This window comes from Clupea harengus, chromosome 3 (genome assembly GCF_900700415.2).
Source record: "Clupea harengus chromosome 3, Ch_v2.0.2, whole genome shotgun sequence".
NCBI classification, from domain to species: Eukaryota; Metazoa; Chordata; class Actinopteri; order Clupeiformes; family Clupeidae; genus Clupea; species Clupea harengus.
The window spans coordinates 19,551,725-19,573,806 of NC_045154.1; the positions used below are offsets into that span (position 1 = coordinate 19,551,725).

At 43.7% G+C, this 22,082-nt stretch overlaps 2 protein-coding genes across 4 annotated transcripts in view; one reads left to right on the forward strand and one right to left on the reverse strand.

Moving 5' to 3' along the window:
- Positions 1–14: 14 nt before the first annotated feature.
- psme3ip1 (proteasome activator subunit 3 interacting protein 1) lies at positions 15–7,744 on the forward strand. Of its 3 annotated transcripts, XM_012818845.3 has the most exons (9): positions 15–337; positions 1,481–1,551; positions 1,959–2,087; positions 2,228–2,326; positions 2,934–3,055; positions 5,054–5,184; positions 6,103–6,179; positions 6,722–6,916; positions 7,363–7,744. In XM_012818845.3, the coding sequence occupies exons 3-9, from the start codon at positions 1,967–1,969 to the stop codon at positions 7,365–7,367; spliced, it is 750 nt and encodes a 249-aa protein (XP_012674299.1). In that variant the 5' UTR covers positions 15–337; positions 1,481–1,551; positions 1,959–1,966; the 3' UTR covers positions 7,368–7,744. The 3 variants fall into 3 exon arrangements, with proteins under 3 accessions (XP_012674299.1, XP_031420749.1, XP_042561741.1); XM_031564889.2 differs by lacking the exon at positions 7,363–7,744 and having other exon boundaries at positions 6,722–7,277; XM_042705807.1 differs by lacking the exons at positions 15–337; positions 7,363–7,744 and adding an exon at positions 346–366 and having other exon boundaries at positions 6,722–7,277.
- A 147-nt stretch (positions 7,745–7,891) lies between these two features.
- Positions 7,892–22,082, reverse strand: part of cpne2 (copine II) — a 36,487-nt gene continuing 22,296 nt past the window's right edge. The window contains exons 12-16 of the mRNA XM_012818709.3: positions 21,248–21,302; positions 20,146–20,197; positions 19,807–19,940; positions 10,177–10,413; positions 7,892–8,428 (exon numbers count right to left, since the gene is read on the reverse strand). Of these exons, the coding sequence (XP_012674163.1) occupies positions 8,315–8,428; positions 10,177–10,413; positions 19,807–19,940; positions 20,146–20,197; positions 21,248–21,302 (592 nt within the window). The 3' untranslated portion in view covers positions 7,892–8,314. The remainder of the gene's footprint in view (positions 8,429–10,176; positions 10,414–19,806; positions 19,941–20,145; positions 20,198–21,247; positions 21,303–22,082) is intronic.

Below are 22,082 nucleotides of genomic sequence, written 5' to 3' on the forward strand. Positions count from 1 at the left end.
TTTATGTCTGGCACATATTCTTCTGTTTAATATCTCGGGGGGGAAATGGTCTCTCTTAATATTTCAGTAGCTACGATGTATCATCATGATTCCAGTTAGATTATAAAACAATAGTTACTAGTTTTTTGGCTTATTTTTTAAGTGCTATTTAAAATGAAATATGCTTGTAGAAAAAGTTTCACTGATTAACCCACGTTTATTTAAAGACAGAAACGGAAAACACATAAACAGCCTTTGGCCGTAAAAAAGACAACTCCTTCCTTACAGGAACATTTTACATAGGTGCATAACTACAAGTCGGAACATTATGACAGTTACACAAGACTCCTTGGATGAGGTAAATATGTGGGACATTTGGTTGTTGAGGCATGTATCTTCTCCAGTATTTCCGCAACCAGTTGTTTCTTAAAAACAGATGTATTACTGTATGTGTGTAGTATTTATCTGTATGAATCATGTGCATAAGTGGTCATTAATCAAATTCGGGTAACGTCTGCTGCTGCGTGGTTCGTAAGCTCTTGCCATAGAGCTCTTGCTAGCTTTGCATCGTCGGCGTTGGCTGATTGACTTTTAGTGTTGTGCCATCAAGCTAGCTGTCTACAAGAATAGGCAGAACTCTGGTAGCAACACGTTTACTGACTGGTTTACATGTCACATTTGAGCCTTTCCCACTTTTACTTCGGTGTTTCCGATGCAGCTAACATGTATTTGGCAAGTCCACTCATTATGACCACTTTGCTTGATATAGCTAATCGTCAGCAAATGTCATACGAGAGCCTAGACAGTTTTATGAAACGTTATCTTGATGGCTAGCAAGCTAATATTGGGTAGCGTCTTGCTATCAAGCATAGCCAGACATCTTTATCTTAACAGAAGCTCGCAGGAGATGAGAATATTTGGGATAATGTTAAGATTGATTGAAGAAATAAATTATAAGACATTGTTAGCACGATCACACCAAACTAAAATAAATGCTATTTCGTAGGCAAACTCTTATCACATATTCAGTATAACGTAATTCATTAATAATCGCAGGTTCCCTAGCTAAATGGGTTGAAAGGATTAAATGCTTGTTCGCGTATGTAACATTAGCTTGTTAATTGTAGCAGAGTAAAATATACAAGGACGTTAACGGTGTGTTGCCTGATGATAAGTGTGCACTTCTACAGCTCCCCAACTGATCAAGCGTTTCTTCTTCATTCAGTTGGCACTGTATGGAATTAAAATTAATTGGTAATGTACGTTTGGAATATACGGTTGTTAACTGTGGCTGCACAGTGGAGGTAGCTGCCCAGTCATCCAGCAGAGGGAAGCATTTGCCTAACTGTAGACGGGAATCTTCAGATACAATTAATTGTGACATACACATAATAAAGTGACAAAATAAAATAGATTTTTACACTCACCATGTATGCAAACAATGTTTGCGATCAACGCAAAAATCTCGTCAGTTTTAATAATGAAACACTCTTTTGTCCAGATTCACCATCAACCAGATTACCTCATGAAAAAGAAGTCTGTTATCTATTTAATCAACTTGACACCAGTGAGGTAAGATTCTTCTTTATGTAGTTCTGAAAAGTGACATATTAGCACTGAAAAAATTAAATGCGTGCCTGATATAGAAAGCATATGTACAGATAATAAACAGAACCACGCTTGAGAAGGTTTGCAGTTGCAAGATGTAAATAAATGTGTAAGATGCAGATCTCTCTATCCAGGGCACCTGGTTGAGGTGTAAAGATGAAAATGATTTCATTCAGATTGTTGTTTAAGTGTCCGATATATGTACATGTTTGTCTGTGTCTGTAAACAGTGTTGTGTATCTCTGTATTCATTTTGTTGAGCTTTTCCAAGTGCACCCCATCATCTCAGATCTGTATGTGCTTATTTGTGCTGGTGACTGCGTGCACTGATCTCCACATGCTATATGCTGCTGGTCCGTATGCTCGCCGCAGGTGCGGAGATGGCAAACGCAGGTGGGGTGGACCTTAGCAGGAAGTTCGTCTCCGAGTCGGAGATAGAGGAGAAGCGGAAACAACGTCAGGAGGAGTGGGAGAAGGTCCGGAAGCCAGATGACCCAGAGGGTAAGACATTTCACCTCTGCGTGCCTGTAGTTCATATGCCCAACTATGCACACTTCGTATTCACAGGTATGACCGTGTCTGTTCCCCTGTGTGTGTGTGTGTGTGGTGTTGTTTTTTTTTGTTTGTTTTGTTTTTCCCAGTGGCCCCAGAGGAGGAGTATGACTCTCGATCGTTGTTTGAGCGACTTCAGGAGCAGAAGGACAAGAAGCAAGAAGAGTATGAGGAGCAGCACAAATTCAGTGAGTAACCCCAAGCCCGCCCGCACCCCCTATTTCCCTCTTGTATCCTGCCTCATGTGATACTGGCACTCAGATCAGACACCTCCACAGAATTGGCCCCATCTTGTCAGATCTGATCCAGTTGCTAGTCTTTGTGTGCACACTAATATCAGTGGGTGTTTATGTGTGTGAACAGATGGGGAGTGTGGAATTGTGTGTGTGTGTGTGTGTGTGTGCGCGTGCATGCGTGCGTGTGTGCGCGTGTGTGCGCGTGCCAGTCAGAGCAGGATCAGGTCTGTTCTTGTGCATGATGACAGAAAGACTTGCATTGAATTGGCGCAGTAGCTTATCCCTTGGTGTGACAAACCCACTCTTTGTCTCCCTGGTGACCGTCGTTTCTTCTCTGCTTTTGCCTCCCTGAATGAACCTGAGGCCAGTCTGAGGTAGTGGTTGCACTGTTTGTTAGGAAGTCAAAACAGAGGCAGGGACTACTGAATTTATTATTTAATTGAAAAGTGTTAAAGTGTAATTTACAAAAGTTGGATAAAATCTGTCTGATGGTATTGTGTTATGAACAACAGTGGCAGTGTTAAATGAATAGCTTCCTTCGACATGTCTCCTCTTGCAGAGAACATGGTGAAAGGCCTGGATGAAGACGAGTCGAACTTCCTGGATGAGGTGTCGAGGCAGCAGTCACTGGTGGAGAAACAGAGGAGAGATGAGGAGCGGCATGAGCTACAGGAGTACAGAATATCCTTCCAGTCCTCCTTTCTCTCTCTCTCTCTCTCTCTCTCTCTCTCTCTCTCTCTCTCTCTCATATATAAATATATACACACATATGCTTACACACATACACACTCTCTCTTCTCCTTCTTCTTGTGTGTGTGTGTGTGTGTGTGTGTGTGTGTGTGTGTGTGTGTGTGTAATATATATATATATATTACACACACACACACGCGCGCACACACACACTCACTCACTGTCACTCCTACTGACTTCTTTCTCTCTGTCTCTGACAGGTAAAAGTTTCTGTGTTGTCAGGTCTGTAGTTTGGATCTGGAGTTTTGTTTAGTTTTTTTTTTTTTTTTTTTACTGTTCTCCCCCTCTCTGCCATGGCGGTACTCCCACTCTCTGCTTCATTAAACCCAGCGCTCAAAAAGAGCTTGTCAGGCACCTTAAGCGTCAGGTGAGGTCAAAACCTCCGACTCCTCCACCTTGTTAGTGCGCCGCCATTCAAGGTAGCAGAGGCTGGCTCCCCTGAGCCCTGGCTCCGTTTCCACCGCGTGGCAGTCGAGTGCAGACAGACGATTAACACTGCTGCCTTAACATACACTTCTTCACGCCGGTCATCCTGAGACGGTTGCTCTCAAGCGGCCGCAAGGTCCCTGCTTCGACAAATTTGAGAGTAGCAATTACAAAGGTGGCAATTATGAGGAAACTGCTGGAGAATAATACAATGAAAGGTATTTGGTTACAGTATGTACCGTTACCGTCTTTAAAAGCAAGTTGGTTTCTTCATGTGGTTGCAGTCATATCCCTGCGCCGGCTTTCAAGCAAGGATTAACCTAAATGTACACCACACTTCTTGTCGCTGGGGAGTAAGTTTCATCTACTCGAAGGCGGGAGGGGAAAACCAGATATGTTATGCCCATTTGATGCACACAAATTCACACATGGAAATGTATTCAAAGCTGCTTTGACTCACAACTACAGATTATTTTCCCATTCGGTAGAAGCTTGGCAAAGGGTTGTGTCTGCCTGTCTATCTGTCTACATTCTCACAATCCATTAGCTACTGTTGCCATTCCGCTGCCACACGCCTTCCTTCATATAGGGGTCTAAGGCTAGTGAGAAATGTATGTCTTTGTATTTCTGTGGCTCTCTCTCTTGTATTTTTTTTTCTTCTCTCACATACACACTCATTCTTATTTTCTTCTGCTCTCTCAATCTTCATCTGTCTCTTTCTGTGTTTCTTTCTCACACTCTCACCCCTGCCAATCAGGTATGTCTGAATACAGGAGAACATGTGTTGTCGTGGCAACTGCAGCGTTCTGAAGCCAGGCTGAGTTAGAGGATCACGTAGCTGAGCTCTGTCGACACACACAGAAACAGACAGACACACACACACACACACACACACACACACACACACAGAAACAGACAGACACACACACACACACACACACAGAAACACACACAGACACACACATACAGACACACACATGCGCCTCCTCTGACGGATCCTAATGTGCCCTAGTTCAGCAAGCTCTCTGTCAAGCGCTGTAGGTTTTTCCGGGCGTTAAGTGTGTCAGTCTTTGTAGGTCAGTGGCTGAAGACCACAGACCAAGAGTCTGTTTTTAGAAAGAGGAACGTGAAGAACTGTAGATGTAGATCTACCCTCCATCAACACTCTTCCTTCTCACAGAGGCCCCTGCTGGACTGCCGGGGGGGTCAGCACATTACTGGCTTAAAGCATCTGATGTTTTGCATTAGACAGTGCAGATAGACTTAGAGGATATGAGGTAAAGCAGATGCAACACTGTGTGGCTATGCTAATTCCAATGAATGGGAATAAAACATTGCATTGTGGTTTCATTCAAATTTAGTTTTATTATTATTTATGAAACTATTTCAATTCATATTTAGAATTTTACAATGTTTTGTACATATGCCTGTTTACCGAGGTGTGTGTGTGTATATGTGTGGACCTGCTTCCTACCCATTCTTTCCTTGACCGATGGTCGTCACAGCGCCATTAAGAAGCTATCCACCGGCGACAGCCGCAAGGAGCCAGAGAAGAAGGGGGGGCTCAAACCTCCGGAGCACCGGATCCACCTGTCCCAGGCCCATCTGCTTGCCGGGGCCGTGAAGAGGCGTAGGTGAGGAGCACACTTGAGCTCCCCTGGAGCTTCACCTGCACCTGTACTAGCGCAGCACTAGCCCGCAAGCAGGGGTAAAGAACTCACCTGCCAGGTCAGACAGGACAGACTTCACCTCAACACGGTCAACTTCATATACTGTAAACCAGAAATGAGGACTGTGAATGTTTTCAGGAATGAAGACATTTTTATTATTACTTCTGCTAACCAACCAGTGGGATTGAGCCTGGATGTGCAGGTCAGAGCATCCTTCTTAACAATTCAATTCAATTCAATTCAATTCAATTCAATTCAATTCAATTCAATTCAATTCAATTCAATTCAATTCAATTCAATTCAATTCAATTCAATTCAATTCAATTCAATTCAATTCAATTCAATTCAATTCAATTCAATTCAATTCAATTCAATTGTCTCAAGGCACTTTACAGAGCCCAGTGCCTGAACCCCCTAATTCAGTGGCTCTCTGTCCTGTTCCTGGGCCCCCTGCTCCTCATGTTAAAACATCTTTCCCTTCTCTGCGTACCTTACTGAAGTCATCAGGGCCGCTCCTGCCTAGTGAGTGAATGTTTTAATGGAACTGAATCAGCATGTGCCTGCTTTGACACGTGGTTTAGCCAGTACAAGTCTAATGGTATTTGATGTAGGCACTGTACTTTACAAAGCAAACAGGTCATGCATACAGTCAACATACAGTAAATGTTTTTTTTTTTTCGTAAAAAAAAAAAAAAAAAAAAGGAAGTGCCTGTCCACTATGTTTGCGTCTCAGTAAGTGTCAGTGTCTGTTCATCTAGAGAAGAGCGTTGAGTGAATGTCTAAATGATGATGTATGGTGGGATATTCGGGGGGGGGGGGGTCTGGAAGGAGGAGCACATCATGGAACTGGAACTTATTCAAGGTCTCCCAAATCTTCCACAGTTCTTCACAATCATCGTCAGAAGGGAGCAAGAAGCCAAAGGGGGAGGAGTCAGCAGTGGGCAACGGCAGCCAGACAGGTGGGTTGGGATCTGAGCATGCTCAGAGAGGCTTAAGGTGGGTTGGGATCTGAGCATGCTCAGCGGGGCTTAAACTGAAGCTGGGCAGAGGGGCCTGCGTCAACAGTTATGGATGCCATGCCAACATGAGTGTGATTATCTCTTTGCCAGGATTATTGCTGTCAGATATCAAAAATGAATGTAAACAGTGTACACAGAAGCACTCAACAGGGTGTATATTCCTTCATTCAAGTTGTGAAATACTCAGGGCTGTAACACACTATCCAGTCTTTGCAGTAACCTGATAATGAGCACACGTTTCTGTTTCAGCAGATGGATAACATAGTTATGATGATTTATTGAAGTTACGACACAGCTTACAGCAGATCCTCATTAGTGTAGGGATGTAGACAATCAGGAAGAGACAGTCAGGAGCAAGTGAGTGAGTGCTTCTGTGTGTGTGTGTGTGTGTGTGTGTGTGTGTGTGTGTGTGTGTGTGTGTGTGTGTGTGTGTGTGTGTGTGTGTGTGTGTGTGTGTTTGTGTATGTGTATTTCCCACTCAGAACAGGAGGCAGGAGGAGGAACGGCTAAATCGGGCGCGAAAGCCGTGGTGGTGGCGTCCGTTCGAGGAGTGCCCGGGGCGGGAACCCAGCCTGGTGTCCTGCACCTGCCCTCGGCTGCGGTGTGTGTGGGCATCCTGCCAGGCCTGGGCGCCTACTCGGGCAGCAGCGACTCCGAGTCAAGCACCGACAGTGAAGGTAGCGTGGACGGAATGACCTCCCCAATAAAGCGCCACAGGCTCTTCAGATAGACGCCACACAGTCACAGGCAGTCAGCTAATAAATCAATCAATCAGTATATAAATCAGTCAAGCTGAACATGATACAGGATCACAGCTCTTAAGTTACCACATAACAGCTGTTACCAGTGGCCTAATGCCCCTTATTTAACCTATAAGCTATATATTTAAACGTAAATCTCAGAGTTCACATTTTATGTGTGAGAGTGTGTGTTCGTTTCCAGTTTCATGGTTCTGCATGTGTGTTCTTGTACGGATAACCTCGCTGTTTTCCTCATTTCCTAATTGCCTTATTATGATTAAAAGCCCTCAGTAATGATTCTGTGATTGTCGGCGGTTGTTTCTCCTGTGTTCTGCACTCAAAATGTGACGACTCCCCATCCTCCCATATTACATTTCATGCAGTTTAAACCCCCTGGCACCCTAACCTGATGACGATCCCACCCCCCTTGAGGCTTCTGCAGTGGGTATTGGCCAAGGGGACTTTGACTGACAGGATCTCCGGATGGCGGAGAAGACTGCTAACTGTCATTCTAATACCATAACTTCACTCAATAACATCTAAACAGATGGCTGATAGTGGCCCTGTGAGCTGAGGCAAACAGTGTGTCTGTTTGTTTTTCTCCTCTTGTTCTTCTTCTTTTTTTTAAATAATACTTTGATGGTGAGAATGCATAATTTTTTTTTTAATGAATTCTTACCTGAAAGAAATGCACATCTATTGTGTCGTGGATGGCTAGGACATATCAGGAGGGGGGGAAATAAAAATGTTTCTGGTGTAAGCGTGCTCTTGTTTTGTATCTCAATGTTTGTTTTTGCATCATTGAAAAAACGGAATCAAATGGGCGTGTGTATATTATGTACTTGAAAGTTGAGAGCGTTTATCAGTTTTTGTTGTGAATAACTAATGAACAGATATAAATGCACATAGGTGTTCTCTTTTTCAATTTCAATTTATTGACCTGAGTGGTAACATAAAAGACAGTATAAAATCAATACACCTTGGTACCGTACAATTTTCACAAATTACAATTGCACTACATGAAAGTTACATAGATTTGTGTTAAATAAGTTTGTTTTAAACATAAAACATCTGTATAAAGGTACATTCAAATCCTCTTTATCTTCCTTAAAATTCAGAGGGTGTGTTTAGCGTTTCTAAACACTTACACAACAGCTTTCAAATACATTTTATGATTTATAAATCAACATTTATTATCAACATTAAAAACATTAATTAAATAAAAACGTTTATCTTTTAAAAAAAATCATGCGCTTCCTCATAGTTGGTCATGTTTGTTTTCTTAATATTAATATGTAAACGGTGAATAGAATTTGGCAACATGCAAGTTGAACTTCAGGCCTCATCCGGCACTGTGTTGCTAGGCGACAGGTTCCTCTGTTTGAAATACTGTGTGACCTGTTGCGGCAGCTCTGCCAGCACCGACTTGGCCAAAGTTTCCTTCGGAGCCTTTGAGAGCAGAAAAAAACACACCTTAACAAAGTGATCAGGACCACACAAAAGAACAGAAAAGGCGCCATTGGAAGTTCTAAAACATTCTTTCATTAAAAACAAACTAATGAGAGTATCTGTTACTAGCGTAGAGGGAAAACTGGCTCGCTCTCTATCGTTCTGTACTTTTTCGCTAAATGAATTTTCATTTGCTGCCAGCTGGTCGATGCCAAGGTCTGTTGTCTGCTACCTCCTGCTGCTAAGGGAAGTCACGTGGCCCGCAGAACGCCCACTCCGACTCCCACCAAAACTGCTGTTTACACACGTGCGACGGAGTCTATCTCATCAGTACACTGATCGGACCATAGATTAGGAGCTTCGAGCGTATTGATCACTGTGTGTGCTGCAGATAAGTGAAGGTGGACGTATGATGGCAGACCTAAGACCAAATCAATTGGATTCATTCTGCCTCAAAGTATGGCGTTTGGACCAACCTCTACACCTTTGAAACCACTATCATGACCACGTTATTTCTTATATGAAGAAAATCTACATGCTGAATACAGTTTGAGAGGGGGGAAAACCCACAAAAACGGTCCCTTTAATAATGCACATCACATCTGCAGAAAGTTAGGTTCAAATTAATGGTCAATAGGCAACCTCGATCTTTCTGCTTGACCAGCCTGGTAGGCTGCTCTGCCACCTCTGTAGATTACGTTCTGGTAGCCAGCACTCCATTTGCTCTGTATTGCCTTTGCACTCAACAGTAATCTTTTCTTGCTCAAATTGCTACAGGTTTTCAATGAGGTTTATGACAGGGCTGTTGCTAGGTCACCAGTGTTGTCATCCTATTCTCGGTCAGCAACATGAGCTCATCTTAGGAGAGGTGTCAGCCTGGAGAAGACCTACTGGCATTTGACAGTCGTGGGGTTTGAAGCCGTTCCACATATTTGCCGTGGTTCAGGGTGTTTACTATAGGGCACAGCAGACCCCGTGTACCCTATGAAAGTTCTCAACCTCTAGTCTCAATCTCATAAATCTGTACTGCCCAGCAGTCTTTACTGACTCCCCAACCCCTTGGTTTGAATGTGGCACCTCAGTTTGTGAGGCAGATTAATGACAAGTGAGTCCTGGTGAGGAGTGGCTCAGGAGGGTATTTGGAACCGAACTGAACTGAACTGAGCTGAGGTCAGGTGAATTTCATCACGGTGGTCAGATGAGATGAACAAGAGGGTTGTTATACGAGCAAGAGCTTGGTGTTTGCGAAGAACATTTCCAGGCATATTCATGCACACTGGTGCTCCTTTAACACGAGGTCTGGGCTTTGCAGACCATGAAAGCTTAGGAATACTTACTCGAACCCAAGCTGACCCATTAGTCTGAAGCCCAGCTGACAGAGCCTCTGAGAGTTGTGTGGAGCTTACAGTGCAGCAACTAGACTACATACAAATGAGTTGCCATTCAGGTATTATGATGCTTATTTCACCTACCTACATTTCTTTAAAATGCAAAATGTGGTCATAACAGGCTAATAACATGTTATATAACCTAAATACATGCTTGGTCTCTATGCATCACTATCCAGAACAAAGTGTACAGATCAGTATATATCTCCGCCAAGCTTCAAACTTTTAAAGAGTCACTGAAATATTACCAACTCTTATTTGCTTCCTAACATGTAAAATACTAATCTTGCAAACAAGATTATTCCTTTTCCAAGTGATGTAGGCTACAAAGGACAGGAAAGGGTAGAAAATGGAGCTTACATTGCGGAAGTCTCTGAAGGGGACAAACTGTACGATGTCCCTCACAGCCTCCTCGCCGGTGTAGGAGCGCAGGACACTGCTATCCCCGTCCAGAAACTCCATGGCAGCGAAGTCTGCGTTGCCCACGCCGATGATAATGATGGACATGGGCAGCTTGGCGGCCTGCACGATGGCGTGGCGTGTCTCGTCCATGTCGCTGATCACTCCATCCGTGATGATAAGCAGCGTGAAGTATTGCTGCATGCACAGAGAGAGAGAGAGAGAGAAAGAAAGAGAAAGAGTGAGAGAGAGAGAGAGAAAGAGTGAGAGAAAGAAAGAGAGAAAAAGAGTGAGAGAGAGAGAGAAGTTAGCATTTCTCTATGAAGATAGCAGCACTATAACTGAGAGAACAGTAAGTTATCTGAAACAAATACACATGCAGACATTCACACATTACCAAGATTTAAAGTCATATTTATGGCAGATTATTAATAGTAACAGTCTCTGGCAATCGTTCATTACCTATTTGTTTGACAATAGAAATGTATTGTCATGCCAGTACAGTCTCAGAATTTAAATAGTAAACAAAGAGAAAAAGGGATGCCTGATATTGGATGATTGCCTTTTGGCCTATTGCTGATGCCTATACTGTTATATTCACTTTCTTTTTTAATTATTTAATTGTAGATAGAATTACTACTAGAATAACATTACTATAATTAACATGTTATTCTTATTGTGATGGTCTACTTGTTGATACATCAATCTCATCCTTTTGGTTTGTATGCTGTTTCCAAGAGACCTCATCAGCCAGGGACATCGGCAAAACTTTTTATATCTTCCCTTTATTAATTAACTTAAGTTTTTATCGGGCAATACCGATGTTGTTCCGATATTATAGTGCCTCCCTAACAATAAATATACAGTGCTAATACAGGACATGAACGACCTCTCAGGAGGACCACGTCTGTGTTAACAACAGCTGCTGAAAAACAGAAAACCCTGTTGCATCTCATGATCACGTAAACAAGGGACCACGACAGCTCACACTATGCTGATGAGAGAAGGCAGATGTTCAATTCAATTCAATTCAATTTTATTTATTTATATAGCGCCATAACAATACAATTGTCTCAAGGCGCTTTACAGAGCCCAGAGCCTGAACCCCCTTAGTGCAAGCACAATGGCAACAGGGGCAAGGAAAAACTCCCTGTTAGTCAGGAAGGAACCTTAAGCAGAACCCCGGCACATAAGGGGGGACCCATCTGCTTGAGGTCGGCCGGGTGGAGATAGGAAGGTGGGGAAGGGGGAAGGGTTGTGTGGCAGAAGGGGAAGGGAAACAACAAGTGTTGTACACAGCATGCATTTGGTAGATGTACATAATATACAGACATCCGGTGGTAAATACATGATACAAACGAGACCAGTTTAGTGGGTATACACTGTGCTCATAGGGTTACTGTTACAGGGGTAAGGGGAGTAGGAACAGAGAAACATGTCGGTGGTGGTGTTGCGTGCCTCCAAAAGACATCATGGGACTCTCTACACACGATTAATCAGGGGTGTGCATGGCCAGGTGGGGGCGGCCAACACTGTAACAGGCTACGAGTGTCCCCCTCATAAAACATGAAGGCATCCTGCAGTGTTTTGTCAAATGCCCTCCTACACGGTGGATTTTAATTGTTTTAATGTATTCTAATTAGGATCTCTGTGGCGTGCAGTAGATAAATCTTATTAAGATCTGCGGAGGATCCAACGCATGCTGGGTTTGAGAGAGGAGAGATCAGAGTGCGAGGAAGGAAGTAAGAGAAGAAAAAAAAAGAAGAAAACAGAAAATCCTCTTTTCGAGCATCTTCTTTCAATGCAACCCCCATCCTCCCCCTCCCCCTCCAAAAGTGAAAGGACTGGAGTGTTGGGTGTTGGTGGCATTTGTGGGATTTGTGCTGCTCCTGCTGCTGCCACGTTCTCCTCCCCCTTACTCCTCCTTGGTGTTGGAGCTCAGTGACACTAATATTTAGTGCAGAGATTTGCTCCCGCTCAGCGTGGCTTTGTAATGAAATCTTCCTCCAGCTGTGAGGCTGCCTGGAGCACACTGTCGCCCAGGAACATTGCATCGCTTGCTGTGTCTCTCTCCATGAGAGCTGTAGATGGAATTCACAGAGGCTGTGTAGCACACAGGAGCATATTCTTGTGTTTTTTTTACTAAATCCATTTTGTGCATCTGTTTCAGTCACAACTCCAGGACATTTGAGTAATTCTTGCAAGAGCTTGTGGAACAGTTTTGCATAATGGCATTGCATGCTACAAATCAGGATTAGCACCATCAGTACCACCAGCAAGAAGTAAAGACTAACTAAAAAACAACAACGAAAAAAACATGGCGTTTAGCAATAACTAAGCGGACTGCATTACGATCCTGCAGTTCCACATTCCAATAAGCCGGTCCTAATGAGCTTGAGTGAGGACAAGGCGGCCCACCTCAGCTTTCCCTCGCGGTTAAGAGAGGAGGGTTGAGTCAGCCGCATGCATACAGCCCTGTGCATGAACCCCTGGTGCTTCAGCCTCATGCATACAGCCCTGTGCATGAACCCCGGGAGCTTTGGAGTTCTCCATATTCATGCAGCACACACTCATCTCTGTGCAGACAGCCTCCAACATCTGTTGCGTAACAGACCAGAATAAACAAAACAAAAAATTCTGTACCCCCTGCCCCTTAAGGGTCATGGTGATTTTTTTTAATGAGAAATGTCATGTGTTCCTTACAAAAATGTTGCATTACCTCACAATATTTTTGTGTTACGTCGCAATACCTTTGTGTTAAATCACCACCATGACCCTTAATGGGCTCCGTAATCTTAGCCTGGTATAACCAGACCCAAATTCACTTTGAATAGATTTGGTCTGGCCACGCTCCACTGGCGATTGTTTACAGACATTGTATCCTAACAGGTGTAAACTTCAGGTTAATTTTGAAACCATTGGACCAGCTTTTAACCAATTAGCATTGACCACTATTTTGGATTGCTATACTTCCTAATATATTAGCTTAAAGTCCCTCTCCTGGCATTGATTAACCCCCTAAAAACTCTGCTCTGTTCCTCAAAATTACATACTTATACATTCTTTTTATCCCTTCATGGCCTTAAAATGGCTTGGATGTCGCTCTTCACCTTTGCCTCATTTAATATTCGCAGATCTATGAATATGCAAATTGATCCCACCTCAACCTCCTCCCACCGCTCGCGTGTCGATCTGACTCTGCTCCTCAAACACACAAACCTCTGCTAGCTTTCTGTTTTACTAGCTACTTTACGCTACACAATGGCAAGTGATAATATAGGAGTAATTCAGATAATATAGGAGTAATTTAGAAAGTCTCTAAATAAAGCCATCTAGTTCATCGTTAGTAATATCGTTCTATATGTTTGTATACCGACGTTACCCCTCCCTCCTTGCAGGCAAGTTGACAGGATTGGTTCCTGAGGTTTGTGACATGAAACCCAGGCTGTCTGACTCCATGTTTTTGAGACTGTTGGTGGAAATCCTCCTCAATCCACATGGTGTTGACTCCTTATTTCACTTGATATGTTGTGTGTCGTATAAAAAACACCATATGGACATGTTAACAAGGTTGTTAACGTGTTTGATTGATTGTCTTTTGTCTTTTATTGTCTTCTTGATTGTGACCTTTTATATTGTATTAGCTGATATGTTAGCCTTTTCTTAAACCCCGTTGGCGGGATGCCTCAGTATATCTTGCCGAGAGAGTTTCAGACTGTTATTCCAGTGAAAACTGAGCTGGGAGCAAGGAGCATGCGGGCGAAGCCGGGGTTACCATAACACACACACACACACACACACACACACACACACACACACACACACACACACACAAACAACATTTTAAGTTCATCTTGCCCACCTCAGGAACTACATAATTATGGGAGAATGTGATGTTGCATACTGGTGACTTCACAGTTCTAGTTTCAAAGAAATGGAGACGTTTCTAAGAGGCACGTGATTCATTGGTGCACGTGCATTCATTACTGAAATGTGCAGTAAGGGGGAGAAAAGAACTGTAATCAACTCAGCTACTGTGTTTAGTTCCTTAGGTACACTTCTGAGTGCTGTTTTGAGGGGACATGAATGAAAATGGGCATTCTGGAGAAAAGCTGTTTTTAGCATGTCCCCACAGTAGGGCCTTTCTACTATGATTACTTAAAAAGAAAGAAAAAAGACAACCTCTCTGTCAAGTCAGCTTCATGGCAGTTTTCAGCTCGAAAAAAAAAAACCCATTCTGTTACCTATAAAGCTTCTTTATCCCTTTGCTTGTGTAGGTGTCCATCTTTATGAAGAGCTCCTAGGGAATGCTTATGGGCGGAAGCCTGCATATTTTATTGAAGGGATCATGAACCGACCCTAAGTCTCTACACCCTGCTGCACAGACAGGGTGATGCTGGGATCGTGTGATGAGCAGATCCCTGAGGATCAGTGTCAAGACCCCCATCCTATCCTGCTCTACCCCAAGCAAGCTGTGTAACAGCTAGAGCACTCACTAACCTCAGGCCCTTGAAGGTACACATGTTCGTTTTTTTAAGCACACAATCTGACAGGTTACTGACTGCTGTGCTGCAGTTATCATCCTCCAGAACTAACATCACCAACCCCTCTTCACATACCCCCCCGATGAAGAAGATTTTCTCAGAGTGTTTGTGGTCATGAGAAAAATATGACATAGCTTCCAATGATGTAGTTTGTATGCACTTGTAAGAAGCACAAGTAGAAGGTAGCATTACAGACAAGATGCTGTATGAAAAACAAAGCCATGTCAAAAACATCACCTCCAGTGAGATGCAATCATGCATGCTGCTGTGTGTGAAGTATGTGGTTTAATTTAAATGTCACTGCTCTTGCAAGTAGCACATGTTCTGTATACCAGCCTTGAAGGTACAGTTCTTTCAATACCACACGCCACATCCAATACCACACGTTTCCTGACAGGTTTCAATCCTGTTTCACAGGGAGGGTGATGTGCTATGGTGACCTATGCCCTGAAGCGCATCGCATTAAATAAAAGACTGTTTCTATTCCATGAAACTGCAGCAAAAAAATTAAATTACGACAGGCAGCAGACCCTGGTTTCCTCTATCCGAGAGCTGTGGACTAAGCACTGCTCCCCTCTCCTCTCCTCTCACCTCCACAGATTAAAATATTCTCTCTCTCTCCCGCTCTCTCTCTCTCTCTCTCTCTCCCTCTCCCTCTCACTCATTCTCTCTGTGTCCTACTCCCTCTCTCTCTCTCTCTCTCAACGCCCCCCCACCCCCCACCCCCCCTCTGCCTTTGTCTCACTTTCTGCTCCATTTTGTCTCTCTGAGGTGACAGGGTGCAATTAGGGACAAAAAGCACCCAAGGCCCTTCCCTGAGTGGAGCTTAAATAATGACTAGCTATTATGCACTGCCACTACGCAGACCTTGTTTGTCTGATCATGCGGCCACGTTACACCAGTAGAGGTCATCTGTGAGGGCAGATAAATAATAGCCTTATCTGAAATCTCATTTGAGCCTCTGTGGCTCTGGTCTCCTGACGTTTGGCTTCTTTCGCACTACTCTCCTGTAAACAGTGCGCATCCAAGCAATTTATTTACTTCATTTTGTACTCCTTTGTGGCATTACATAACACACAGGGGCCATCCACCTGATCACAGCACTTGAGCTGGCATTTATTTATGCTTTAACTCTAAAATTGAAAGTGAGTCATTTACAGTACAGTTATATCATGTCTTTTATTGGTAGTCCTTTTTTTCTGGGGATCTCTGGGATCGTAGGTATGGTAGGTATGGTCTGATATGGTCTGATTTGAGCTATCAGGTTAACTGAGCTATACCACTACTTCATCTTCCCAAAAGCATCATTATGTGTTAGTCACAATGTTTTTTTGTGTGTCTACACAAAGAGTTCTTACACGGTACACTAGTTCACAACAGCTTACCTAATACATCATTATATGTTCGTCCTAACACTCCTTTGTGTGCTGACTCAAAGGGTACCTACATGGCACACCAGTTTCACAGCGTTTCGGCTCTGTGTTCCCCACAAATAATAAAGTCACAGGAGCCTGGCTGTGCTGTTGGGTTGCAAACACACCAAACCACGGGGCGATGCCTTGCTTGTCATTAAAACAGATGAACAACAGGGAAAAAAGAGAGAACATTTGTTCACTGAATCACCCTCTATAAATAGCCATAATTGAAAAGGGATTTTAATGGCTGGTCTCCATTGCACTGATAACGGGAGAGGGGAGAAATGCTGAGACGACATTCAAAGAGCGCCAACAGACTTTGATCTGACTAGCGAGAGCCCAATTTTGGTGTGTGTGTGTGTGTGTGTGTGTGTGTGTGCGTGTGTGTGTGTGTGTCTAGTTTTCTTTGCCGAGCAATTAGGGTTCTGCCGGTGCAGGGTCAAAGTCTTCCATCCAAACAAGCCCACTCACCCACTTTGTTCTCTCTGAGACTAAACTCCCCCATCTACAACTCCCACACACGCAATCCAAATACTTTCATCCAAACACACACACACACGCATGCATGCACAAACACACACATAGACAGGCACACATAGTATATGCATTCATACATACACACACACACCTGCATACATACACATACACACACACACACACACACACACACATATGCATACATACACACACACACACACACACGCATACATGCATTACATACACACACACACACACACACACACGCATACAGACATACACAGACACACATACACACACACACACACATACGCATACATACATACTCTTAAACACATACAGACATACACACACATGCATTCACACACACATACGCATTGCACATAATGCATCATCAGATCAATCACTGCTCCTGTTTACCTTCGATGGGAGAAAAACAAGCATTGCGCTCCAAATATTTACGAGGACCCAAACACAGCCGTGCTGTAGGGGCTCATGGCCCCATCCTGTACAAGCACCAGTGCATCTGGTGAGGCAGAGCTGATAAACAACAGCTTGTTGACCTGAAGGAGAGCATTGTTCCTCCACGCCGAGCGAGAGGCCCAACCATGTGAGATTTGTGTGTGCGTGTGTGTTTTCTTTCCCATCATGCCGTCAAACTACCAAGGACAATATGGAGATTAAAATGCATATAGCTATTATTTATATGCATATGTTTTTGATAAAAAAATTATTTTTTTATTTAACTTCAAATGACCATTGGATGTGCACTGGTAACCTGCATTGTGTGGACAAGCACAGTCCCGCAATTAACTCGAATTCGCAACCTCGGGCATGGGAGACAGGCATGCTGGGAAGGAGGGAAAAACCCATGGGCGCTAGCATCCGTCACTAGCACGTCTCACTAGCACACACATACACACACACACACACACACACACACACACATACACACAAGTACGTCTCTTAAGGTGTCGGGGAGTGAGGTTAACCCACTGCACAGCACTGTACCCTCTGGCTACTGTACACACACACACACACACACACACACACACACACACACACACGCATACATGCATGCATGCATAGATACACACACACACACATATACACACACACACACACACACACACACACATACACACGCGTACAGACACACACACACACACACACACACACACACACACACACACTGTACCCTCTGGCTACTGTTACACACACACACACACACACACACACACACACACACACACACACACACACACACACACACACACACACACACACTGTACCCTCTGGCAACTGTACAATAAGGACATTCTAACTTAAAGGAGTAGCACAGTAAATAAAGTGTAACATTGTTTTGAAAATTGAGTTGAATTGAACTGTTAAAATGCTATTGGGTGTGTTTGGACTGTTAATATGCTATTGGGTGTGTTTGGAGAGTTATGCCCTGATTATAATATGCTATTGGGAGTGTTTGGACTGTTAATATGCTATTGGGAGTGTTTGGACTGTTAATATGCTATTGGGTGTGTTTGGAGAGTTAGGCCTTGATTATAATATGCTTTTGGGAGTGTTTGGACTGTTAATATGCTATTGGGTGTGTTTGGAGAGTTAGGCCTTGATTATAATATGCTATTGGGTGTGTTTGGAGACTTGCTTTACACTTGCTTGCAGGTGTTCACATGGACATAAGGGGCGCGTAGTTGTTCTTGGCCACTTTCAGTCCACAGTTGGTGCTCTTGTAGTGCAGTGGACAACAAAGAGTATGGGGATGTCTGCACAAAGCCGTATGTACGTTCAATTTACACCGCAACGATAAGAACACTGGCCCTCATTGACTCTTTACGTTATTGAGGATTCTCATTTTGTGCCTAAATCAATGAACACTGAAGACGTATCACACTATTTTTCACCATGTACCAGGTCCTGTGTGTGTTACCACCACCCAGTACAATGAGGTCTTTTTAGACCTGTCTGTGGTTCTGGAGTGTGGTTTAGAGCTGTGCTCTCATAAATGGACGAAGCGGTGGAAACTGTGATGGGGGAAGCTGAAATAAACACTGTGGGCGTGGAGCTGGTTCGGTGGTTTCTTTTAACAGAACTGTTCGGCACAGAGCCAAAATGACAATATGTTTTGGTCTTTTCAGCACTGGCAATGGAAGTTCACACACACTCCAAAGCATGGAAACAAGTTACCTAATGCCTCTCTTTCTATCCCTCCCTCCTTCTCTCTCTGCCTCTCTCACTCTCTCTCTTCAGCTTACTCTCCTTTTCTTTCTCTCCCTCCCTCCTTCTCTCTCTCTCTGCCACTCTCACTCTGTCTCTCTTCCTTTCACTCTCCTTCTTATTCTCTCCATCCCTTCTTCTCTCTCCCTCTGCATGCATATTGCTCGTTCAGTGCCACAGTGCTCTGCTGGTGTAATTAACCTAGTGGCGGAGAACAGGCACTGGGGTGAAAGAGCCCCATGATTTCCAGGAACCGGGTCCCCAATTATAACATTGACTCCAGCAGTACTGGTAATAACACAGACGGAGCGGCCCTCTCTCACTCCGCTTCTCTCCTCTCTCCTCCCTCTCTTTCTCTCTTTTCTGGTCTTTGCTAATCACTTTGCTCCTATTCCTCTCTTTCATCTTTTGTTCATCTGCACCTTTCTCAGGATCCTCTCTGTACCACCTCTCTCATCATTCTCTTCTCCTCTTTTTTAAATCTCTTTATTCCTCCTGTCTTCCTCCTTTCTCGTTTACTCCACCCCCCTGACTCTTCCACTCACCTGGTTCTCACTCTAAGCTCACTATCCCACGGTTCTCACTCTAAGCTCACTATCCCAGGGTTCACACCCATGTTCACTGACAACATTTCAAAACCTTTCTATGACTTTTACACAGAAGTACACATAATTTAACGGAAAACAGTGTAACCAAAGCATAGAACACAGAAACATATAAACACACCAAAACATTAAATATAAAATGTGGTAAAATACACATGCACACACACGCTCCCTCACTCAGTCCTTTCTCATCATCATGAATCACTCTCTCCAACAAATCTTCCTCCTCCCTCCTTTTCCTCTATTATTTATCTATTTCCTCTCTCTCTCTCTCTCTCTCTCTCTCTCTCTCTCTCTTCCCCCTCCTGTTGTACTCACCGCTGCTGTTTCTTGCTGAAGGGCCTGGGAGGCGAAGCGTGCCACATGGTTGATGATGGGTGCGAAGTTGGTGGGGCCGTAGAATCGGATGTGGGGAAGGCAGTTGGAGTAGGCCTTGACAATCCCCTCAACGCCTGACCACACAGGACGCAAGCAGTAGATGTGAAAGAAAGCAGAGAGTTCGCTGAAACACCTTTTAAGTAGCTGTCCATTTTGTACAGCTACCCCCATCTTGAGCATTCTTGTCTGGTCTTAACTAGTCTGGCCTTCATTCAAATTGGGGATTAGGTTGAAGTTACAAACTGTATGAGATTGTAAACAGATCACTCTCCTGCTCACCTAAACAGAACGGGTTTGTGGGGTCGAAGTTGATGGCAAACTCATGGGAAACCTACAAGTCAGACAGAAATGCAAAGGTCAATTTTGCACAAATGATTTTTAATAATTTTCAACACAACGAAATATCTGATGAGCTGAACCAGTCCACACTTTGAAGCCCATTGTAATGGGTAATATTAAACGTTCTTGATTACGTCCCTAATGCACCCTAATAGCCCAGCCCCCCCCCTGTTAATGTGCTCTAAGTAATTATTTGGCAGGGAGCTCTTTCGTTTTCCTTTCTCTTCCTCATTTGTTGAGGATACAGCTGGACTGTGATGAATCCTCATCCACAGATTTCCAAAGCCCAGGGGGCTCCAGAGACATTTTTTCTACCTCAGAGTATCTACATGTCCTCCATAGCTGTCAGATCATAAAGACTGTTTAGCATAAATACTCCAAGGCATCCCTGCGTACACCAGCTCTAACTGCATACTATTCATTGACCATTGGAAACTCCTCCTTATCAACCACCTGGCATTCTTGTTCCTGTCTGTTTCCCTGCCATGCTTTTCTTCCTTTGTTTGAAACCTTATCCTGACAGCTGTCTAGCCATCATCTCCTCCCCTGTTTCTGTGCTCGGTACAGGCTGGACATGCGCAGGTTCTTTAACCAAGCTAACAATCTATCAGTTTCTTTGCCCATCTCCATCTTTTCAGTCTCCTTTTCATCAGTGCACTGCCATAGCAACCCAGATGGGATGACAGTTGCATAATCACTGTATGCATGTATTATATATTCTCTCTCTCTTTTTCTCTCCCTCTCTCCCCCTCTTTCTCTCTTGCTCTGTCCCTCCCTATTTAATTTTCTTATCTGACTTAACCCTATCTTTTTCCCCAGAATCAGAAAAAACTCTTACACAATATCTCTCTCTCTCTCTCCATCTCTCCATCTCTCCATATATCTATCTATCTATCTATCTATCTATCTATCTATCTATCTATCTAGTTATTTATCTGTCTGTCTATCTTTCTATCTATCTTTCTATCTCTCTCTCTCTCTGTCAGACACACACACACACACACACACACACACACACACACACACATCTACCAGCTCTCACCTTCCAGTCGGGTGGGAGTTGAGCTCCGAATCCCAGTGCAGGAAACATCTTGTCCCTGGGGAAATAATAGTGATAGCATCAAAATGATTAACACCAGTCTCCACCAACCATCAAACCGCTTTAAACCCTCAGTCAGTACCGTGAGGCTGTGTGTGCTGTGCCGAGCATCTCTTGATGCAGTTGTACTAATCATTCAGCATTCACCAAACAGCTTCATCAAACGTAAATAGCATCCACTGAAGTTGTGACATTGACCGGCACCTGTTGTGGTGTGGTGGGGTTAAGTGGATTCAGCTCCTTGTGTTGCAGTGAGTCGTTTGTGCAATAAAAACTGACAGCAGTCAGCCTTGTTTGTTTTTTGTTTGTTTGTTCTGTCAATTCTGTTGCAGACTCTGAGGCTTGTGGAAGCTCTGATTTTAGCTGGTCACTGTTTCTGAGACTGACCACGTCAGTATACCCTCCAAACAGCTCAGTCAGGAACCGTTCTGGCCCAGTCAGTGAGCTCTGTCTGAACCGGTTCTGAACTGATCTGTTAGGCTTGGGTGACCGGCAGTGTGTTACACACAAGTCATAGTCCTGAACTAACTGTGTTATATTCTATACATGGAATATACACGTTTTATACACATTCTATACACATTCTATATACAATTTGTAGTTGTGGTCTCGTGAACTGCAGTACATGTCACGCAAGTATAAGTCACAGTCCTGTATGATATGTGCTATATATCACACGCTTACGAGTCACAGTCATGTATGATATGTGCTATATATCACACGCTTATGAGTCGTAATCCTGTATGATGTGGTGTATTATATATCACACACTCACAGG